The sequence below is a fragment of the Budorcas taxicolor genome, chromosome 9 (genome assembly GCF_023091745.1).
Source record: "Budorcas taxicolor isolate Tak-1 chromosome 9, Takin1.1, whole genome shotgun sequence".
NCBI lineage: Eukaryota > Metazoa > Chordata > Mammalia > Artiodactyla > Bovidae > Budorcas > Budorcas taxicolor.
Window position 1 is genome coordinate 57,679,902 of NC_068918.1, and position 25,353 is coordinate 57,705,254.

At 34.2% G+C, this 25,353-nt stretch overlaps 1 protein-coding gene across 1 annotated transcript in view; it reads right to left on the bottom strand.

Moving 5' to 3' along the window:
- PTPRK (protein tyrosine phosphatase receptor type K) overlaps positions 1-25,353 on the bottom strand; it is a 625,738-nt gene that overhangs the window by 120,367 nt on the left and 480,018 nt on the right. The window contains exons 8-11 of the mRNA XM_052645975.1: positions 14,995-15,297; positions 7,122-7,231; positions 5,643-5,844; positions 2,793-2,898 (exon numbers count right to left, since the gene is read on the bottom strand). Coding sequence (XP_052501935.1) covers positions 2,793-2,898; positions 5,643-5,844; positions 7,122-7,231; positions 14,995-15,297 — 721 coding nt within the window. The remainder of the gene's footprint in view (positions 1-2,792; positions 2,899-5,642; positions 5,845-7,121; positions 7,232-14,994; positions 15,298-25,353) is intronic.

Below are 25,353 nucleotides of genomic sequence, written 5' to 3' on the forward strand. Positions count from 1 at the left end.
TGAGCATCAAATAATTTCTTTTTCTAATATAATTGTGGGGAAAAATGATGGTTTTGATGGCATTTCATGACTATGTCCTAATTATCTAACTTAAAATATATGGTACTTAATATTCTAAAGTGCAAGAATAGGTTTTACCTGCAAAATAAACATTTAGTTATACCCTAGAACAGATAGTTTCTTGCCAGCTTAAAACAGGCTGAGCTTATATTTGGAAAAAGGTGTGATAAAACACACATTCATTTATTACATCTTACAACAAACTGAATTCACCACTGAGAAACTCTTCTCTTGTGCTTTTGCAACATTTCACTGCTATTTTCATTATTTGAAAACACAGCTACATTGGGTCAGTCTTTTAATAACTGGGACATTCTATGAATTCTAATTTATAATTATATCTACTCAGTTTAAAATCTGAATTCATATAAGAAATATATAAAACGCTTTAGAAAAAACTAAATTCTGCATCCTAGGGAAATGATTCCAAATGTTGGTAATGTTAATTTTGAATCATAGTAATGATTGTCAAGTAATGACAGTTTTAAGGCTAGATCTCAAAAAGTTGATGAGGAGATTCAAAGGACTAGTTAAATCAGGCAGCAACTTTCAAGCTTTAGAAAGACTGTGCTTGTCATTCATTTGTGTCTGAATTTTTATGACCCAATGGACTGTAGCCCACCAGGATCCTCTGTCCATGGGATTCTCTAGGCAAAAATACTGGAGTGGGTGGCCATTCTCTTCTCCAGGGGATTTTTCTCAATGCAGTGATCGAACCTGGGTCTCCTGCATTGCAGGCAAATTCTTTACTGTCTCAGCCACCAGGGAAGCCCGTTAGAATAATTATATATTCAAAAATTAATTTTGTCAAAGAGTCACATTTGTTAGGACTGCACTATACAAATTTTACTTTAGTGTATGGACACAGTCTTAATGAATACTGAAGAACAAAGTGGTTGGTGATACTAAGTTCTGCATTATTTAGGACAAGACTTTTCACTGGGGTATACATTATTTGTTCACAAATATAATGCAGATATAGTGGTAAGTAAATGCAAATAAAATCAAAGAAAGACTTGTGACTTAAAAACATATTATCAATAATATATTCACAAATTCAACAAAGTTTGTGAACACCAACTATGAGCAAAGGATTTACAAGGATGAAGACTCCTCTCACTGCAGACACAGACTGTCCATGACAAATCTGGGCCAAGGTCTGTGCTCTGTTGCGATTGTTTTCTTTGGTTTACAACACTTAGCACAGTGCCTTGCACATAATACATGGTCAATTAATATTTGTATAATAATTTGATTAAATTAATAAAGAGCTTAGGTACTATTGTGTAATAATAATAATATACTGTGTGTGCAACTTACATTAAGTAGAGCTGAGTTCACTCAAATATAACTCTAAAAAGGTAAGTGCAAGTACCTGGCAGCTTATTTAAACAACAGTAGCAGAACTGAACAACTATAAAGTAAATTTTATCACAGGTAGAAGATGTGAATAACTCTGATTACTTGTCAACAGTAAAAGATGTTGAATGCAGACATTTTCTCTTTCTTCTTTGAATCAGAAATCAGACTTCCTCACAGATCACTCATTCATGAAGAGTATTATAGACTTGGATTTTCAAGTATCCAGTGCCTCACAAGTGTTTCTATTACAAATGAATCCGATCATCTCTTTTTTCTCTGCTGTGGTATTACTGTGACTTTTAGCCAGACATGAGGTAAGAGTTTCCTTTATGGACTCAGGTTCTTTTATCCAATATTTTCTTTTTTAATTAACAAAAATATTTCTTCCTTTCCAGTGATACAGGATTATTTACATGGTTAATATGTGCCCGTAAGGTCAAGCGTGTCATATAATCCACAGAACAAAGATTAATTTGTTATGAATATGTAAACAACTTGAGATGACTCAATTATGATATACCTGCAATGATTTCTGTGCCTTGATTTATTTCTCCAGAAAAGTATATCAACAAAAGTACCCAACAAATCTACAACTTTCAAATGGAAACCTGCTAAAGTTTTGTACATTTATCTAATTACAAATATGCAGGAATTAAAATCATTAGAATAATTTCACTCAATCTGTGAAAATAACATGGCTCATAATTTCTTCAAGATGAGGATAATATGTGGGAGGTTTTAATACTAGATAGTTAAGTTAAATGGGAAATTGAATTTTAATATTTACTATGAAATTTCCGATTAGCAACAATTTAGGAATTAAAAGATTACATAAGCCACATTCATTTTAACTATTCTCCTTTTATTTCCTCAAAGCTTCCTATTTTTCAATCATATTTATGAAAATATACTATTATTATGTAATCTATATTATTATTCAATCAATAATTTCACTCATGTTGAATTATTCATAACAGATTTAATACAACGTGCAGGGGTTATTTTCTCATTCTATTCCTGACAAATAACTTCAAAGCTCATATACCACAGATACCAACAGAGGAAGGGAAATGAAATTGGGCTAGAGAAAGAAAAAATTCAAAGAACAATACTCTTAAATCAAACAGTACAGAGAGGTGAATGGTTTGGTTCATGAATATCTCAAAATTCTCTTAGAATTTTACTCTTAAAAATCTCTTCATAGTTTTAACCAAAAGAAAAAACAAACACAAACAAAACAAAAATAAAACCATTCTGATACTAGCTGTTAGTCTCCTAAAGATGAACCACTATACTGGCCGCTGAATGGCTGTGAGAAAACATCTGTTCTACTCTCTGTTTTCCCTCTGACTACGATTTTCCCCTCTTACCTGATAGGTGCACCTTTCGCCTGTGCTGGCCTCAACAAGACTGTTATCGTGGTGGCAGTTTCATTGAGAGAGGCATCAACTCCTTCGTAGTCAGGTAAAGTTGGAGCTGATAAATAATTAATGAGGGAAAGAGTTTCAATCAATAAACAAGAATATATCATAGTTCAAATTGAATAAATGATCCTGATCCAACCAGTCCATCCTAAAGGAAATCAGTCCTGAATATTCATTGGAAGGACTGATGCTGAAGCTGAAGCTCCAACACTTTGGGCACCTGATGCGAACAGCTGACTCATTTGAAAAGACCCTGATGCTGGGAAAGATTGAAGGTGGGAGGAGAAGGGGACGACAGAGGATGAGATGGTTGGATGGCATCACCGACTCAATGGGCATGAGTCTGAGTAAACTCCAGGAGTTAGTCATGGACAGGGAGGCCTGGTGTGCTGCAGTCGATGGGGTTGCAAAGAGTCGGACAGGCGACTGAGCGACTGAATTGAACTGAAGGAAAAAGTCAATTTAATACTTAAAATTAAACTGTACCTTAACAAATGCCACTGAATGTTAACTCTGAGAACCTAAAGCAGCAGAAGATAAGAAGTTAAGACTTGTTAAATTTTAAATTATAATCTGGCAACTTGCGACACACACTCCAAACATTTTATGAAGATGTTGTAACTTCTAGGTTCCTGAGATCTTGAAACCAGCATTGATGGGATGGGAGGAAGGTGATAATGGCATAGACTCTGGGGATTTCTGGTTATAGAGTTGCACATGAAGATGTGGAGACACAAATGGCAGGAACCTAGGTAAAAGGCTGCCTAGGGAGGTGGTGCTGCTTCGATCTAAAGGTTGTGGAATGACCTAGCATTGATCGTGATCACTTTCACCATTGTGGTCACTATAGAGACATATCTAGGAAGTATGCTGAACGGAAATGAGCACTTCAGCTGTTAATTACCAAGAATTAGCGCCCTCACTGCCAGATTCTTAAAAAGAAGAAATCTAAATTTTTTCAAAATATTTGATAATTTTTTTGGGTAAGGAGGCTTCCTAATCCTGAACTGGGTGAATAACCTCAAATGGCTTTTGATCATTTGCATGCAGAAAGATGTTTAAGGGAGGATATGACCAGTGAAATACGTACATTACCAGAAAAACTATGAACAAATGGTATCTAATAAAAAGTTTAAAGTATCGCATTCACTCATTGAACATTTACTGAATACTTACTGTATGTCAAACTTTACAAGAAGTGCTATAAATATAGAAGCAAATGAAGCATGGTTTTTGACATTTATAGAGTTAAAAGTAGGGATTCAGATTTATCAAGAGTGACACTCTTGTAAACACCAAAAAATTATAGAAGAATTTAGGTGACCAAAATAGGAGACAGTTACTTAGACAGTGGTTCTCAGACTAGGGAGATCAGAAACTTCTAGAAGGCTCTTAAAATAAAAATACAGAATGCTTTCCCATTTGTCTACCGTTTCTGATTCAGAAAGTCTGAGGAGGGACCTGATAATGTACATTTCTAGGACATTTTAATGTGAAGTTGATGTTGAGGGACCATACTCTTCTAAACTAGTGCAGGGAACCAGGAATATGAAACACAGAGGACTTCACTATTTAGGCAATGCTTGAGCTGAATATTAAAAGAAGAGTCAAAGCTCATCAGAAAGAGAGAACATGGGAAAAATATACCAGAGATTAAAAAAACAGAATATATGAAGATACAATTATGTAAAAGGACACAGACAATACAATAGTTTGCTGTGACTGGAACTTTGGATTTATGGATAGGAGTGAAAGTGAAGTCGCTCAGTCGTGTCCGACTCTTTGTGACCCCGTGGACTGTAGCCCACCAGGCTCCTCAGTCCATGGGATTCTCCAGGCAAGAATACAGGAGTGGGTTGCCACTTCCTTCTCCAGGGGAATCTTCCCGACCCAGGGATCGAAGCTGGGCCTCCTGCGTTGCAGGCAGATGCTTTACCCTGTGAGCCACCAGGGAAGCCCATGGATAGAAGAGGATGAAAAGGGCCATAAAATGAAGTGCCACAAATGCTAATCGTGTAAAAATATCATACTAGGCATAATACAGTAAATATTATATATTCAATTTTGAAGAAAAATTAAGGAAGAAATAAATGTTATACAAAGATCAATAGAGAAACAAAAAACAACACAGGAGCAAGATAAGTCTAAAGGCGAGAGTGCTACTTAGAAAGATATGTCAACGATAGCTTTAAATACAATCCAGATGGAAAGGTGGAAATGGTGACATGAGAAAGAGGCAAATTATCTGGGAGTTATTTAGGAAGTAGAATAAACAGATTAAATAGGTACAAAATGTATATGAGTATTATTACATATGTATGTATATCATATGTGTACTATACATACACAAACATACTCATAAATCATACTGAGAAGCATCATGCCTCCAATACTTCAATTTCACTTTAAATTGTTTTTAAATTGCTAAAGGATAGAATTACTGAACTCAAGGGATAAATAACAATAAACTACCTTAAAAGTTCAAGTACACCTGGGAACCACACTAACCGTAAATTTCATTAGCCTTAGCTTGATTATTATGTGTTCCCAAGATATAGTGATTGTAACCAAGTTTTAAAGTTCAAATCAAATATCCATGTACTGAATTGTTTTGCTCCATAGAATTATAATAAAAATGAACATGGAAGAACAAAAAGAATTTATAAATTTTTGATTTCAATCATGACTAACCATATTAAAGATTCAAAAAATGACGTGAATTACACTCAGTGTATTTGTGATTCTTTAGGATACGCTATTACAACCAATTCTGTTTGTACTTTATTCATTTCATACCTGAGATATTGGTGGTCACATTGATGGCTGTGGCTGGCCCAAAACCTTTGACAGTGCTGGCTCTTATGAAAAACTGGTAGGTGGTTCCAGGATGGAGATGCATGAAGACATGGTGTGTACTGTTCCATAAATTGGATACAGTCTGGGGAGGTCCAGCCACAGGAACTGCAGGATCAAATGATCTTATGCTGCTGTAACTGACCTGTGTTAAGAAATATTATTTCCTATTACATATCCAATACATATCATAATACATTCTAAAAAAAAAAAAACCCTTTAAATAAGATAGCACGCAAGGGCATCTGTGTGGAGTGAATCACATTTTTTTTTTTCCTTTCTTTTCTTTCTCATTTTGATATGGTTATTTCACTGTTATTCTGTATCTATTGTCTGTCTGTCTGTCCATCTCTATCTACTTATCTACAGATAAACCTAGAGTTATCTGACTGGATCAATATACATCTATTTTCTTCCATCAAAATATAAATCAATATAATTAAATATGAATGTTGTTGTTGTTTTAGTCACTAAGTCGTGTCTGACTCTTTTGTGACCCCCATGGACTGAAGCCCATCAGGATCCTCTGTCCACAGGATTTCCCAAGCAAGAATACTGGAGTGGGTTGCTATTTCCTTCTCTGGGGGATCTTCCTGACCCAGGGATTGAACCCGTGTCTACTGAATTGGCAGGCGGATTCTTTACCACTGAGCCTCCAGGGAAGCCATAAATATGAATACATATTCATATAAAATCTCACGGTCATATATAATGTAATGCATGTGAAACACAGAAATTCCCACCAAAACTGAATCAACAAAAAATACCTTGAACAGACCAAGCACTAAAAGGGAAAAAACAAAATTCTCCATTTTCACAATGCACTCTGTTGCCACTAAAACGTATTTTATACTGGAAACAACACTGAGTACCCAAGAACAGAACTACCTATCTGTGCAATTAAAACGACATTTTCTTTTCATCTTTTCGCATTTACAAATAAGATAACAATTTATATTCAAAGTTGAGATGAAGCTCTGGAATAGAGAGGTTTATGCACAGAGTCGGACACGACTGAAGTGACTTAGCAATAGCAACAGCAATGATATATATTGCTTTTCAGGTATTTTGCCCTACCCTAAAAGCAACTTCATTCAATGGTTTTCCCTAAATCATAGTATGAAATGTGAGTTTCTTAATTTTGTAAAAATTTATTCTTTTTACAACCACCAGTAAGTCTGTTGGCAAGTTCCATCCTACTTCTTTAAAACAATATTTACTTAAGAATTTGAAAAGTCTAGATACCATATAATATTCGTTTTAATACTTAATTTAGAGAAATTTATAAATTAAAACAGAGAAGAACTAGTGATTTTAACCCTCTAATTCTCATTTACTTCTTTTCCTTTATTTCTCTGTAACATTTTCTTTGATTCTCCCCTTCAGTGCACATTTCATTAAACTTCCTTATTCTCCCAGTACCTCGTATTGAGTGATGATTCCATTTGCATCCAAAGGTTCTTTCCAGTTCAAGAAAATCTTATTTTCAAAAGAGGTTCCTTGAAGAGAATTGACTGGTACAGGGCCAGGCACTACATATAAATACATTATTGGTTATAAGGCTCCTTATATCAGAAACAGAAAAAAGTAAACATGTAAGCTGGATAAATAGGTTAAAAGTAAATAAAATAAATAAAAACATGTCCCTAAGAAAATAAGCTGTATGACAAGCTTTTAATATGTGGGAATGCATGTGAATTTAAAATAAATCTCTAAGCTTCTAATGCAGATTATGTACAACTGCAAAGTTATTTTTACTCAACAGAATTTTCTATCACCTCAGAGAGCTGAATAGTGCAGTCTAGTTCTCTCTGTTGGATCCCTCTAATAATGTGAAGGCTCATTTGTAATTTGTTTCAAGAACAGAGCTTGCCCTGAAAGATTTCCCTGAATGATTTTTTGAAGATTATTATAAGCCCCTAAAGTATCTCTATAAACAATGTTCATAAAATAATAAATAATAATAATGATTAATGCTCCTTAGATCAAACCATACGGTACTGAATTAACACGCTCATTAATAGTCAATCTTTCATAGGTACACTTATTGCATTTCTATAATTTTTTTAAAAAGAGCATTATTACAGTGTATAAAAACCTCTTTAAGATGAATAGGTTCAAAATCATTGCTTCAGTCTTTTAAATGAAATTCCCTTTTTCAAAGCAAAGAATCAAACCACTTTATAACATCAGACTTCTTTAGAACTCAACAATCAGCATAACTAGCTTTGAAGTGTCCCCAGGTATGACAAGATTTGAGAAACCATTCCAGTCCTTATTTGCAAATGTCATATAACTGACAATACCCAGTGGCAACAATGAATGATGTGTCAGCTTCTATTGACAAAATACAAAATACTTTTACTATTGTGTTTTTCCTTTTATATATTTTATTTAAATATTCAGTTGCTATTTATTTACATAAATATCCAGCATTTTTGTTCCCTTAATGTTTAAAAATATATCCTATCCATCCTACTTTGCTTGAAAGTGTGCTTTCTCTTGAAAATATCAACCCAGTTTTTTAATTAATATTTTTCCTTAATCTAACGTTTCAGTGAAACGTTACACATGAAACTTCACACTTGACATTATCTAGAAATGTAGTTTCAGAGTCTACAGCAATTTTGTGAGGATGGAAATAAATTAAAAAATCACTGGATCAAAGGAAATGCATTTCAATGTGGCCAGCAGCATCAAGAAATTCTGAATGATATGTCAAAAGAGTAAGATTTATTCCAATCCATAAGGAGACAATGAATGATGTTACGACCTCTGCGACAGCCAACATAATTTGGCACATTAATAATGAATTCATGAAGGAAAAAAACCACCGTAAACAGAAAAGATGCCAGGACTAAACTCTACAAGATATGTTTATGCATCTAATAACCAAGGGCTTGGGAAAAAGTTAACCAAAGGCATCCAATCCTATAAACTCCCAGGTCCACAGTATTGGCACATGCTATGCAGATATCAAGATAGAGGGGCTGCGATGGCCCCTGTGTATAATCTGTGGCATCTGCTGAGGCTACCAAGGGCATCAGTTTGTTTTGCAAGAGAATATCTATTGTTTCTATTCCACACAAATGAAATAAGCTTACAACTGTAACTTAAGGGAAAGCTTTTATTCACCTTTCCCACCTCTCATAGAAGGTGGTTGTTGGGAGGAGGTGGAGGCAAAGCCCAAGTTAGTGAGGAAATGTTTATTTGATGGTATTATAATTACTATAGGCATTCACCAAACATGATTTGACGAAAAAAAAACAAAACAATGAAATGGCATAGATGTTTGAAATTGTTCACAAATAGGGATCATTTTAAACGTTAGTAAATTCTACATTGAGAGAACAGTAGCATTAGAAGTAGCCTTCCCAGAATTTGTGTATTTTTCTGCTCTTCTTACACATGTATAACTCTGTCAATGGGATTCACTTCATACATTTATGGAAAAGTTTGTGAGAAGATGATTGCCGAGAGAGTTCTAATTACTGCCCTTGTACTGGGGCCAGTATAGTGAATGAGAGCAAGAATTACACAAAGGTGAACACACACACATGAAACATGTAGGAAAAGGAGTGTGGGCACAGAGTATGTTTAATAATTTCTACATTTGAAGGAAGATAATTCTACATACAAAAAACATCTATATGTACACATGATCTGTGCAAATACAACATGAAATTACTAAGACCATCACCACTGCAGTCTTTATATTGCAGGAAATGTCACCTCACATTTCCAGATCAACAACTTTTAATGGAGACAGAATGCTGACTTTTATTCCCCTGCTTTAATTTATTTGGGAGCTGTTTCAACTAAAAAAAAATTTTTCACATAAGAAAATCCTTTAAAATGTAATTCTCAAAGTGGAAGAGAGGAAAATGAAATGTGAGTGGGGTAGGACAATATTAAATAAGCATAACAGCCTTTAAACTATAATAAATACACATTTAAAGAAAGCTTTCTATTAGCCAAAAAATACTCCCAAACCAGGTTTTCTTGCAGGGTTAACTTAACAATATTGATTTTTATGAATGCAAGAATGAAAAAATGAAAACAAAATCTCATATAAAAAATTCTACTTATGCATTAAAAAATGCATGCAATAACTTAAATATAAATTCTACTTTAGGGTTCTGGTGGGAAATCATTCTAGCTTTGCTCTCATGATTTATGGATGTCTCCAGAATTCTATTCATGAAATTATATTCTTTAACTAGATGACTGAAAATTTATTATTTTTCTATGTATATGGGGCAGCAATAATTTAGTAAGACTGACTTAATTAGATCATCACAATCCATCCATCTTCCAACAATAGATTATGATTTAGATATTCTGTGTCCCCAGTTCAGGAACATTGAAACACGTCAAATACCCTATGTAGAAACTGGAGTTCTGATCTGAAGACTGAATTATTTGCAAATACTTCATAGAAAGCTTGAACTTCATTTAGTCTTACACATAAAGCAAAGCTTAAAAAAAAAAAAGAAAAGTTTATAGCAGAGGGAATTACTTTGCAACTCTACTACCATGAAACAATAATATACAACTCAATATCATTACAAATAATAAAAACATTTTTCAAAAGAGGTTAAAAGGAGGGTAAAAAATAATATTGAAATCAGGCTAAATAGTTCCATTTTACTTTTACAAAAAATTTTTAGATAAAATAAATAGAATAGTCATGAGTTTGATCAACTTTAGGACATAATTTAAATTTCCATGGCAATTCACTTCCTAACTAGTAATCTAGTCATATATGTATAAAAAATTAATTAAAAATTTTAATGCAATATGAAAAAGGAATATAATGAGCCTGACAGTATTCTTTGGTTTGTGGAAAGAAAAGCAGACTAAAAACAAACCAAATAATACTATCAAAATAAATTAAATTTTTAGAGAATGACTAAGTGAAGTGAAGTATTATTTGCTTAGTCATGTCCAACTCTTTGTGACCCCATGGACTGACTGTAGCCCACAAAGATCCTCTGTCCATGCAATTCTCCAGGGAAGAATACTGGAGTGGGCTGCCATTTCCTTCTCCAGGGGATCTTCCCCACTCAGGTATTTAACCCAGGTCTCCCATATCGCAGGCAGATTCCTTACTCTCTGAACAACCAGGGAAGTCCCTATGACTGACTAAAGAAGCATAAAACTTGTATAATGGAGACTTAATATCAATTAAGAAAATATGTATTTTTCACTTTTAAGTGTAGGCAATAAAACATGTGAGTACATTCTTTTTACTAAACTCACAAGTTATAAAATATATAGTCTACAATGAATAAATGAGACCTAATCAAACTTAGAACCTTTTGTACAGCAAAGGCAACCATCAGCAAAACTAATTGATAGCTTGGAGAATGGAAAAAATATTTGCAAATGAGGCAAATGACAGAGGATTAATGTCCAAATATATAAACAGCCTGTACAACTGAATGTCAAAAAAACGAAAAAACCCAATCAAGAAATGGGCAAAAGACCTAAATAGACATTCTGCTGAAGAAGACATACAGATGACCAACTGGCACATGAAACGATGCTCAACATCCTAATTATAAGAGAAATGCAAGTCAAACCCAAAATGATGCATCACCTCACATGTGTCAGAATGGCCATCATCAAAAAGTTTACAAATAATAAATCTTGGAGAGGACGTGAAGAAAAGGGAATCCTCGCACACTGTTGGTGGGAATGTAAACTGGTATAGCCACTATGGAGAACAATATGGAGGTTCCTTAAAATACTAAAAATAGAACAATCACATGATCCAGCAATCTCACTTCTGGGTATATATCCAGAAAAGACAAAACTCTAATTCAGAGATACATGGATCCCAAGGTTCATAGCAGCACTATTTACAGTAGCCAAGCCATGGAAACAAACTCAAGTACCCTTCAACAGACAACTTGCTTAAGGAAAGTGAGTGCTCAGTCATGTCTGACTCTTTGCGATCCCAGGGACTGTAATCCACCAGGCTCCTCTGTCCATGGGATTCTCCAGGCAAGAATACTGGAGTGGGTAGACATTCTCTTCTCAAAGGGATCTTCCTGACCCAGAGATTGAACCCGCATCTCCTGCGGCTCTTCCATTTGCGGGTGAATTCGTTACCACTGATTCATCTAACTTAAGTAGGTGTGGTATAAACATACACACACACACATAAATATATGTACAGTGAAATATTACTCAATCATAAAAAGAATGAAATATTGTCATTTACAGCAACACGGATGGATCTATAGAATACTTCAATTAGTGAAGTCAGGCACAGGAAGACATATACTATATGGTATCACTTACACGTGGAATCTAAAAACAGTACAAATGACTCTATATACAGAACAGAAAGAGACTTAGTTATTAAAGCGGAGATGGAGGGAGGGAGAAACAAAGTAGGAGTATGGGATTAATGAGTACAAACTACTATACGTAAAACAGATAAGCAGCAAGAATCTACTGTACAGCACAGGGAATTATATTCAGTATCTTACAATGAACTGGCTCCAAATTGGGAAACGAAAGGTTAATCCTGTATATTGTCACCCTGCTTATTTAAATTATATGCAGAGTGCATCACGTGAAAAACTGGGCTGGATGAAGCACAGGCTGGAATCAAGTGTGTAGGGAGAAATATCAATAATCTCAGATATGCAGATAGTACCACCCTTAGGGCAGAAACCAAAGAAGAACTAAAGTGCCTCTTGATGAAAGTGAAAGAGAGTGAAAAACTTGGCTTCAAAGTGAAGATCATGGAATCTGTCCTATCACTTCCTGGCATACAGATGGGGAAACAATGGAAACAATGACAGACTATTTTCTTGGGCTCCAAAATTATCACAGATGGTGACAGCAGCCATGAGATTAAAAGATGCTTGCTCCTTGGAAGGAAAGTTATGACCAACCTAGACAGCATATTAAAAAGCAGAGATATTACTTTGCCAACAAAAGACCATCTAGTCAAAGCTATGGTTTTTCCAGTGGTTACGTATGAATGTGAGAGTTGGGCCATAATGAAAGCTGAGTGCTGAAGAATTGATGCTTTTAAACTGTGGTGCTGGAGAAGACTCTTGAGAGTCCCTTGGAAACCAAGGAGATCCAACCAGTCCATCCTAAAGGAAATCAGTCCTGGATATTCATTGGAAGGACTGATGCTGAAGCTGAAACTCCAATACTTTGGCCACGTGATATGAAGAACTGACTGTTGGAAAAGACCCTGATGCTGGGAAAGATTGAAGGCAGGAGGAGAAGGGAACGACAGAGGATGAGATGGTAGGATGACATCACCAACTCAATGGGCATGAGTTTGAGCAAGCTCTGGGAATCAGTGATGGACAGGGAAACGTGGCATGCTGCAGTCCATGGGATCGCAAAGAGCTGGACATGATTAAGCAACTGAACTGATCTTGAACTATTCTCTAGGGCATCTTCCCGAGCCAGGGAATGAAACCTGGTCTCCCACATTGCAGGCAAATTTTTTACCATCTGAACTATCAGGGAAGCTACCAAATAAAATAGAATATAATGTTAAAAAACAATCTGAATCACATTGCTGTACACCTGAAACTAACAAAACATGGTAAATAAACTATACTTAATGTCTAGTGTAATCAGGCATAGTATTATTGCACTTTATGAAATGAGACAGACATTTTTTCAGAGCTTTTGAATCCATGCTTAGACTTCCCATTTTGATACTCTACCTATGAAACAACTACATTCAACCATTCTTTCTCTCATAAGTATGTGTGTTGTGTGTGTGTTGTGGGGGGAGGCAATACAAGTGTTTATATGTTAGAACAAGGTTTGTTCTTTATAATATTGTTAATGTTTTGCTTAAGTGCAAGTTCAAACATGAATCTGAATTATTTCAGGTGAATCTGTTCTACTGATGACAAAAGTACATTTATCATGAATAAGTCTTTGAAATTTTAGGAATATGTATAATTTTAAGACAAGATTGTTCCTTGAAAATCTGAGCTAAATGAAGTTTAAAGGCTTTCGCTTCCCTTTATTTCAACAAAAACAGCAAAACAATACAAGATCATTTTCATTTTTCAGAGTGAAAATATTTAAAGTGATAAGGAGAATTTCTAGAAACTATGGTATTTTTGAACTATTTTATGGCAATCTCATACTTGCAGGCATCAAAATACACATCTGAGACTAAAGTTCAGAATCTGGGGAAATTGGGAACACTAGGGTATGAAATACATCTTGTTTTCTGAAACCCAAATAAAAATGTAGCCGTCCTAACAAGCTATTCAAGGAAAATTTTAGAACAGGATAGACCCTTAGAGATCATCTAATTTAAACTTTTTATATAGAGCTGAGAAGTAGAGAATTAGATGGGTGAAAGGACTTACTAAGGTTACAAGTGTTATTTGAGCCAGGATTGAAAACTCACAGTTCCTGACTCCCAGTTCAGGTTTGCCTCAATTCACTATATACATATATATATGGCATACTTTTTTTCCTTCTTGCATACTTTCATTCATAAAGGAAGTCTTGAAAATGAAATGTCTTACTTTGGAAGCATATAGTGTTATTATTATATTACTTTTGTCCAAGATACATTTTTTAAAATAGAAAATTGTATTCATATTCACATTAATGACATGCTATAGTATAAGTGTATATAATTCATAATATAAATGTGTATTTATATAATAAAGTATTTAATAATTTAGAAGTAATACACAATGAAATTGGGCAAATTATAATTCAATTACTTGGGTGGTAATAAATAAAAGATGATAGCTTACCAATATACGATACAGACCTTTATTCAGACTTAAAAATATAAACCTTAAACTTCTTTTATATTTATAATTAAATAAACTATCTAAAAATGAATATAACAGGTAAATAATATTGCTTTCAAATCTAAAAGAAATGAAAGTATTACTATTGGTCTGTAACATGCAAAAAACTAAATTTTTAGTTAAGTGCATTTCCCCAATAGGTAATTGATATGGTGCCACAAACAGTGAAAATTATTTTTGAACATTTAATATAATCCATATTTAGATTTTTAGTATACATGCCAATTTTCTAACATCATATAAAGACAAAAAAGTAAAGGAAGAGTTCATCTAGTATTTGATGCTACTGTGAAGAATATTAAGGTTTTTGTTTAAGACAATCTATTTTCAAAGTTAACCCTCTTAAGACTATTTAGCAGATTTTAGAATCCAATTCAATTTTGGGAAGTCTAGGCAAAACTGTAAGACAGTGCATAATCCTGTGATATAATCTCCCCTTTAAAAGTAAAGAAATATGACCATACCATCTTCATCAGTTTGAATAATCGTTTCTTCACTCTCCTTCCTGCCTTCTGGATTGGTTAAGATCATCTTGAGGCTGACATTTGTATAAGGTGGCAGATGGTTCACAACATGCTGAGGGGCTTTGGGGTCCATGTCCAAACAGTCTGCCTTGCTCTCATTGTGACCACGGAAGTAATGGTAGCAGATAGTGACATTAAAAGTGTGGCACCGAGTGATGTTGTAACCCAAGGATTCCCAGTCCACAGCAATGCGTCTTGCCTGTATTTCAGCAATCTTTAAAGTCTTTGGGGTTCGCATAGGTTCTGAAAAATTAATCAGATATGCAGACAGCTGTCAGCTTTACCATGAATCATCTTGAAAAAGTATAACACTGCACATAACACAATGTGTGTGAACCTAGGAAAATTGGAAAGTCATTGTTTATTGTTTCTTTATTTACTCATGATCTTATTTTATTTGGGGGCCACGCCATGTGGCACATGGAATCTTAGGTCCCCAACCAAGGGTTGAACCTGTTGAACCTGTAACCGCTGCAGGGAAGAGCAGGGTTTTAACTGTTTGACCACCAGGGAAGTTCCTCGTGATTTTATTCTTGAAGGTTTCTTTCAGGGGCTAAGGTTTACCACTGCAAGAAGAAAAACATGTAAAAGGTCCATAGTCCATAGTTCTCAGGAACATGGTAGAAAAATAAAAACCTGAAAATGTGGCTATGACGCTTTTATAGTTGTTTCTATTGTTACTGTCCTATTCCCCATCTTTTGTCATTATTGAGCAAGTGAATTAGCTAATACATCATAATGGATAAGAGTCAACATGTTCTGCTCTATGATTTATCATGTCACCAAGCTATGCTGTATACTAATTAGTCTAATTGTATCACTAAACTACAATTTACAAAAATGATGCAGATATTAATTAACATTTATTATTTCAGTAATGATGCTGTTCATCAAAGCAGAAAAATATCTGAGAAAAACTGCAAGAACACATGTGGATACTCACACTGTCATCTATCCTTCTTGATCTCTTTTTGTCTTTCTCTAGGAAACACTCAGGTCTGACAATCCATAGAGTGTCACCCAAACCAAACTGGGAGGTGAATTTCCATTCAACTGGAAAATTCTGGCAGAACCAAACACTTTGAAGACTTGAATCCATCCATCACTGCTTCCCAAGTGTATACTTTTCTCATGCAAGACTAACTTTAATTGTCTAACTTAATAAAAATAATTGCTCAAATGAAAGTCATGGCCATTGCAAAGTCTACATAGTAAACAAACAAATACACAGCAAAACTTTAATACATTGATTTGACAAAAGAGATCAAAGTCAAGGCCAAGGTCAAGGCTTTGTTGCTGCCTCTGTTAATGCATTAGGGATCGTTAGTGCTCTTGCAAAATAGAAATGTGTAGGAAGAAAGCAAAGAAAAATAATAAAAAATACAAAAAGTCCAACATGAGTGTTTTTATAAATTTTCATTTTTTAAGATTAAAGTCTTAGTTGTGTAAAAATAATCAGCATAGTGCACAGATGGCAAGCCTAAATTACACTCTGTTGGCCATTTAATTTAAAACCTTAAGACTATATATATATATATATATATATATATATATATATATATACATATATATATATACACACACACATACATATAAACTTTTGATAAAATCCAAAGTTTAGGATTTAAATTCTGTCTGCTGATCTTCTGACTGTTTACAATATCCAGTCTCCCTATTTTATCACTTTTGCTTCAGTGTTTCTCTTAAGCATGTTAAATAGGCTAGAACAAAGATGTGGTTTTCAATCATTAAAAAAAAAAGGTTCTTTATATGTCTACTGCTATGTTAACGTTTTTCCTGCCAGGCACAAGAGTGAGATGATGACACTTTCATTTCCATCTAGTTAGACTGAAAACACAGTCTTTGGCACCACTGTCCACAAACTGGCCAGGCACTGATAGATAGGATCATCCAAAATTTCCCAGTTAAACTGTGATATTGTTGTAACAATCACATGCAACTGAGTGGCCCTGGTGCAGTTAGTCCATCAGTTCAGTTCAGTTCAGTCACTCAGTCGTGTCCGACTCTTTGCGACCCCATGAATCGCAGCACGCCAAGCCTCCCTGTCCATCACCAACTCCCGGAGTTCACTCAGACTCGCGTCCATCAAGTCAGTGATGCCATCCAGCCATCTCATCCTCTGTCGTCCCCTTCTCCTCCTGCCCCCAATCCCTCCCGGCATCACAGTCTTTTCCAATGAGTCAACCCTTCACATGAGGTGGCCAAAGTACTGGAGTTTCAGCTTTAGCATCCTTTCTTGCAAAGAAATCCCAGGGTTGATCTCCTTCAGAATGGACTGGTTGGATAGTTTATTTGAAAAGTATATAGAATGAAAAGGAAGATTTTTCCAGAAAATACCTGGCATATATAATGAAAATATCTCATACAGCAATAACAGGAAATACCAATAAGTATTTATTTCTCAGTTTTAACTTTTTAGGTCTAGTAGCTATATACTTTTTTCATATACCCCTCATTTTGAATCTGACGTTTTACCCTTTACAAATTTCTGTTTGTCCAAGTGATCACTCACTCTCACACATCTTTTCATTTTATTTCACTATTTAATTTGCACTTACCCTGCATTCTAATACAACTTTAAAAAACTAAGAAAAGCATAAGAGAAGTTGAAAAAGATACAAATGAAGGATGTTCAATGCTCATGGATTGGAAAAATCAATATTGTTAAAATGGCCATACTACCAAAGTGATCTACCGAGTCAATTTTCACCTTTATCAAAATTCCAATGGCATTTTTTTTTCAAAAAACATAAAACAAATAATACTAAAATTTGGGACCACACACACACACACACAAACCCAAATAGCCAAAGCAATCTTGAGAAAGAACAAAGCTGGAGGCAACATGATCCCTGATTTCAAACAATATTACAAAGTTATAACAATTAAAATAGTATGATACTTGTATTAAAAAAGAAACATAAATCAAAGAAACACAATAGAGAGCATAGAAATAAATGCATACATATCTGGTCAACTAACTTATGACAAAGGAGTCAAGAATATACAATGGGGAAAGAACCATCTCTTCATTAAATGGTGTTGGGGAAATTAGACAGCCATATGCAAAAGAATGAAACACAACCACTCTTTTATGCCATATTCAAAAATTAATCAAAATGAACTAAATATCTGAAAGTAAGACCTGAAACCATAAAACTTTTAGGAAAAAATCATAGGCAGTAAGCTTTTTGACACAGGTTCTGGGCAATGATTTTTTTTTAATCTGACACCAAAAACAAAGGCAACAAAAGCAAAAAAAAAAAAAAAAAAAAAGTGAGGCTACATCAAACTTAAAAAACTGAAAAAGTAACCACTTCAGGGGGAGAAATTATTTGTAAATCATATAGCTGATAAATAGTTAACATCCAAAATACATAAATAACTCCTACAATTCAAAAGATAAATGATTTAAAAATAGCCAGAACATCCAAATAGATATTTTCCAAAAAACACATTCAGATGGTCAACATGTACATGAAGCAATCTTCATTATCATTAATCATCAGGGAAATACAAACCAAAAGCACAATAAGATACCACCTCATATATATCAGAATGGCTGTTATCAAAAAGACAAGAAATAGGAAGTGTTGCTGAGGATGCTGAGAAAAGGGATGCATTGTGCACTGTTGGGAATGTAAATTGGTGCAGCCACGATAGAAAATAGCATTAAAGTTCCTCAAACAATTAAAAATAGAACTACCAAATGATTTAGCAATTCCAATTCTGGGTATGCACCTGAAAAAAATAAAAACATTAACTCAAAAAGATATATGCATCCCCATGTTCAGTGCAGCTATCTTACAAGGAAACAACTAAAGTATCCATCAAGGGATGAATATGTAAAGAAAATATATTTCATATATATTTATGTATATATATGCAAATATGCATATGTACAATAGAATACTATACTATTAAGCCATGAAAAAGAATGAAACCTTGGCTTTTGCAACAACATGGATAGATTTCCAGGGTATTATGCTAAGTGAAATAAATCAGATAGAGAAAAACAAATACCATATAATCTCTCTAACATGTGGGGTCTTAAAAACAAAAAATAACTCCCCCAAAAGATCATAGATTAGTTACAGAGAACAGATTGACATTTGCCAAAAGCAGTGAAGTGTCAGAGAAATGAGTTAAAGAGGTATAAACATATTAAAAAATACAATGAAATAAAACTTTAAAAGGAATCTGTTTTACAGATGTATGACACAACTTCTTTGGTAGGAGAGGAAGAAATTTTTACCTAACTAACTTTGGCAATGAGTAGAAACTATAAGGCCAATAAACGCCACCCCCCCAAAACAAAGAACAACAACAACGAAAAAGCAGATAATCATAGGAATGGTTCAAAGGTTACACAAGACTTTAGAGTGCAGTCATCATAGGGAGACCGTGTTTCTGAACAGCAAATTTAGCTGCATATATGCATCCTTTTTAAAAAAGAAAGAAATAATAAAGTGTATATATCAGTATGAAAAAAGTAGACATACAAAATGGTAAAGAAAAAAAAGCTACTTAATATGTCATAGACTAAAATTTGCCTGTTATATTACTGACTACCTATTAACATTTTTTCCCAAGATAATCATAAAATAATTTTAAAAATTTATTTCTCTATTTATAAACTTAACTATTTACAAAAATAAATAGAAATTTTCTTCTCCTAACTAATCTCATTTATCCAATTTCTTTTGCCTTCTGGCTTCCCTTATTCAACCACTTTATGGAGTACTGAAAATAGGAAATGTACGTGCTATTCGAGGTCTGCTCAGCTGCTGCAACTAGCTGACTGCCTATTAGAACTCTTCACATTCTGAAGAGCCCTAGAGCAAGTCAGAGTTTGCAGGAGCTTGGCATTTCTCTAGGCATGGAAGAGCAAGAAGAGATGCAAATGTGTGCACACTGAAGGACTCACTGTCAAAAGCAGAAATAACTCACTACTCCCCACATTTTATTATATTTCAATTTTTTAATTTTTAAAATAAAAGTACATCAGATACTCTTAAAGATACAACTTTACATAATCAATTATTCATTTTTAAGAGTTGACCAAAGACATATTTATTATGTAATATGTAAAAAAATACAGAGTTCACTTTGAGAATTTTGTTTTGATGTACTTAAATGCTGCTTACTTTGACACTAATATAAATTAGATTTTAAAACTCTAATTCAAAATCTGGAAAAGGTAGGTTAACAAATCCTATACATATGTGCATAAACCACAATCATAATACCAGTAGTGAATACTTTATTAACTGGTATAAAAAGTGAAGATTTGTGAAAAGAAATACCTTTCTAATAAGCAAAGAATCTTTCTACACTGTCAATATGGTATTTAAAATCTATATTTTTCATAATGACTTGAATAAATGCTGCAAAACAAATTGTTACTACTAACATAGTGACTTAAAATGTAATTTTACTCTAACCTAGAGCAATATTCAGAAACCCACATACAACAAAGTAAACACACACACACACATACAGAAGCACATCTAAAGTCAAAACTCAATTATCTTGAGCTCTAAGGCATCCGCAATAACTCAGAGGAAGTCACTAATTAAACGTTTTCTTAATTGACAAATTCTTTATTTTTTCCAGTTTTTATTGAAGTTGGACATTCTGAGCTATATTTACATATATGTTATATATGTGCTCATGTGTGTACATTTATGTATATATACACATATACATGTATTAACACATGCACATACATACACACATAAAACAGGCACTCTGCCATGCAACAACTCTGAAGTCTGTTAATTCTGACATGGTTTGACAACCATGTGTACATAGATTTTTTTAAAATATCAGAATATAAAAGGTAGAGACGTGATAATGTTCTACTACTTTGAAATCCATTCAAAGTAAATCCTATCAGAGAATTTGACAATAAAATTACATAAATTTCTCACCCTGATCCATTATTCTTATGGCTTATCAATAACAGCATTTTATTTCTGAGATATGAATGCATAAATAAAAATTTTAACCTTTAAAATTGAAATAATTAATTTTTATAGAATAAATAGAAGCAAGTTATTGCTCAGGACTCACTATGTTACATAAAGCTGAGCATAAGTGCTTTTTAAAGGATTAAATAATTTGAAGAAATGAGCTTGTGTGGTGAATGGCAAGTAGAGACATCATAGTAGCTAGTATTTATAACAATCATCACTGGTCACCACAATGATGCTAAAACAATGGGGATCCCACTTATTAATACATTATCTGTTCAGTGTTTTGAAATTTACTAAATGTTCTTTCTTTCCAATTTTTAACTTTCCACTTTCAAATTTCTATTATGTATTCCACACATGTTCTCTCTCTCTCATTTTGCTTTTCTAGCACAACGAAATTTGGGAAAACAACAAGGAATTGATAAAAGCTGTGGAGCAAAATTATGGCAGAAACTTAGGAAGAAATATAGCAAGGTAGTAATCTTCTGGAAGCAAAGGATCATATTAAAATATTTTGAACAAGTCGTCCATCTATTATGAAAGAAAAAATGGGTTGCCTACTATGTAAGTATATGATACAAGACACTGTGGAAGATTCTGAAGAGAATAAAACAATAATAGATTTCAAGGAGCCTAACATTTATTTAGTAAAGGTGATAAACTAAGAAAAAAGATAAAGAGTTAAAACAATATGATAGAAATGTATGTGAATGGAATAAGATACTATAGGAATTTAAGAAAGAGAAACAACTTCCACCTGTCAAATGGAAGACATTTGGATTAGGTCTCAATGAATAATGCAAGAAGATCTATAGACTAGTTTGGATAAATAATACAAATGAAGAGGAAATAAGATGCATAAATATGTAGAGGAAACTGGAAAAAATATGCAGTCTCATTTGGTTGCTATACAAGTTATCTAATAGATTAATAGGAAATATTTGTTGAAAAAAGATTAGAAAAATTTTGAATGTCATGACAAGAAGTAACCTCATCTATATCTAATAGAAAGTAACAGAGCAGGAAATTAACACAGTCAATTAATTGCTTTAGAAAAATAAAGTTGGAGGTTGGGTCAACTGTGCAGTCAATGGAAGAGGAGAAATCCAAACACTGCAAAGTGTTAGTGGAGAGTAAGATGCCAGGAAGAAGTGTGACTTCAGTAGACATATGGTTTTTTTATCTTTTCTGCCAAATGTTGATCAGCTAAGGTTACCAACTTTTCCCATTCCACTTCCCTTTTATTGTTCACCTATTTCTTAGTTGCTACAGTGAGAAAGGTCACATGAAATCAAGAAGAAATAAACAGATATAGCAGAAAAGTGGCATATCAAATCTATGACCAGTAATGTACAATTAACAGATAAATAAGGAAGTATAACATCACTGCCCTTACTTAAATTCTCAACAGATCAAGCATGGGATTTATGTCTGTAATAGTTTTTGTGGCAAATATTTAATACAATTTGATAGGAAAAAATGAAAAACTACTTAATAACTCTCTAAACATTAAGAAAAATTAAGACATGGGTCGACAGAGAGTGCTTATTTTGAGTCACTTCTCAACAGCAAGTGTTTCTGTAAAGTGCCTCTTATTCTTCACAGAACAAACAACCCTCATTTGAGGACACGTATTCGTCCAACAGCCCTTAAGCTGAGCCATTAAATATTTCTACCCAGTGCCAAGAAGTAAAAGCCGGGGGTGGTTAACACGTGGTTCTAGATAACAGATATAAGGAAATTCAAATTGTGGTATTTGCTGAACAGCACATGACACGATGGTCAATATCCAGGTGCTTCTGTAGCGATAATCTCTAGTTATTCTGAAAGAGTTGTGAAAACAAAAGCTTTAACAAATACAAGAGAATCGAGGGCAGGGATCACATTTCCCTAAAATCAGTTTTTAGTGAAAAAACTTATTATCCATCTGTCAGTCAGAGAGAAATAGAAGCTATCCCAAAGCTCATGCCAAGAAGAAAGGGAAGATCTTGTCAAAGATGTCACAAACTAAGAATACTGAAGCATGACAGGGAGCTCCGTGTTCCTGGCTGCTTTTTCATGAGAAAGCTTAGAAGCTGACTGCAAAGTACAATTTCCATTCCACTTATCAAAACAAATGCAAGAGAAGTGAATTTCTTGACTGCCAGAGAAAATATTTGTTAGTGTAAAAAATAATTGAGATGAAATGTCTGAACAAAGGTGACTTAAAAAAAAAATTAGGAAGAAAACATTGGCATACCATGGGGGAGGAAAACGCTTAAATGCTCTGAAAGACACTGTCTTTACTTTCGCCATTTGATGCTTTGTATTTTTATTCTTTTCCTCATGGTAATGACTGAGAATAATCAAGGTTTTACACTGCACATCTTTTCAATCTTATAGCATCATTAGTCTTGCCAAAAAGATTTCATCTCTGCTCCCACGGGTCAAATTGAGTTAATGATAAGTTGGTGAGATGACTTGATTAGTACTGTAACATGAGGGAGCCTCAGGTCCAGGAATAATCACAAACCAACTGTCAGCTCTTTTGGCTTTCTGGCTGTGTTGTTGAAATGACATGCTTGGACTCAGGGGATACAGAATGACAGGGGGTGAGCGGTTCACTCAGCTCTCCTACAGAGTCACAGAAATATTTACCCAGTACCATCAGAATAATACTAAGCACATCACCAAATTAAACCAAAATATGTGCCTTCACTGCTCTCAAGAGCCTGACAGAAGCTCATCAGACAATTCTAGCAACATTTGCATCCTCTCTACAATAATGATAAGGAAATTGTTTGATTTTTAAAAATCAAAGGGACAAAGAAAAAGAGAAAAATAACTACGTTTTAAAAAAGTTAAATCCTAATGTTTGTCTTATTAAATCTAATTCTCAAAATATGGGGACTTGAAAACTTGGGGACTCTTTAATGTTTTTCACTTAAATTTTTATCTAATAATATTAGACTGTGTTGGAAGAGACATGTAACTACAATCAGTGAATCCACTTTAATTTATTCTCTGATATTGCATATTCTGCTTATATATTATACTTTAAACAACACTTAAGACATAAAACATAAAACACATATACGTGGATAATACATGAAATAGAAAAAGAAAAGGCATTTTAAAATATTTATTGAAGAAAAAAAGAAAATCTCCTACCACAATATAAACTTTATTTTTCGTAAAAATGTTTAGCAAAAACATTTTTCAGACATAAAAATAAAGTGTTGCGTATTATCTTAAAAAATTATTATGTAAAACACTACTTCATAACATACAGTGTATAAAACAAGATGACTAGAGAGGTGCTGCATACAGCTATGACAAAACAGGGAACCAGCCTGATGCTCTGTGATGACCTACAGGGGTGGAATGGGGGGAGGCGAGGGAGGCCCGAATGGGAAGTGTGGTATGTATAATTATGGCTGATTTGTTCCGTTGTACAGCAGAAACCAACACAACACTATAAAGCAATCCCCCCAGCTAAAAATGAATTTAAAATAAATAAAGTGAGAAAAAAACCAAAACTTTAGAGGGAATTTTCAGTGCTTTCTCCACTCCTAAAAAGAAGATAAATGACACTTTTAAACTGAACTAAAAGATGTAAATATTTTGTATACCAAGCAAAGTGGTTGGTCCCATAGTACATGCTTGGAACATTTATTTCCTGAAAAATAGAGCAACTAACATGTTTTAACATGTTTTGCATTCAAGAGCTAATGAAAACAGAACTTAAGAACTCAATTCTGTGATATCTCCAATTCTTCACCTCTCCCTGTATTTACACTATTGACCATGTGACTTTACAACTCTTAGCACCGAAGAAGTGGGGTCTATTTCCCCATCTTTTGATTTGGTACTTGCCTCGTGACTTGCTTTGGTCAACAGAATAAGGCAAAAGCGGTGTTGTGCTGATTTTCAGCCTATATCTCAAGACGTCCTGTGAGCTCCTCCTGCTCTTACACCTCCACCATCACTTCTGGACTAAGAGATGCATATGGAGCACAGCTGAGTTAGTCACCTTTGTACACGCAAAGGTTGTCTAGATCAGCCAATAGCCAGTCCACCAGCAGATTTGTGAGCCAGACATGATCATCAGAGGCTTTCTGCCACTGATGAGATTTTGTGGCTAATCATTGCTCAGCATTTTGATATAAGCTCTACCCTTAATCTCTGTTGCTGTTCAGTCACTAAGTTGTGTCGAACTCTGAGATACCATAAACTGCAGCAAGCCAGGCTTCCCTGTCTTTCACGATTTCCTGGAGTTTGCTCAAATTCATGGCCATTGAGTCAGTGATGCTATCCAACC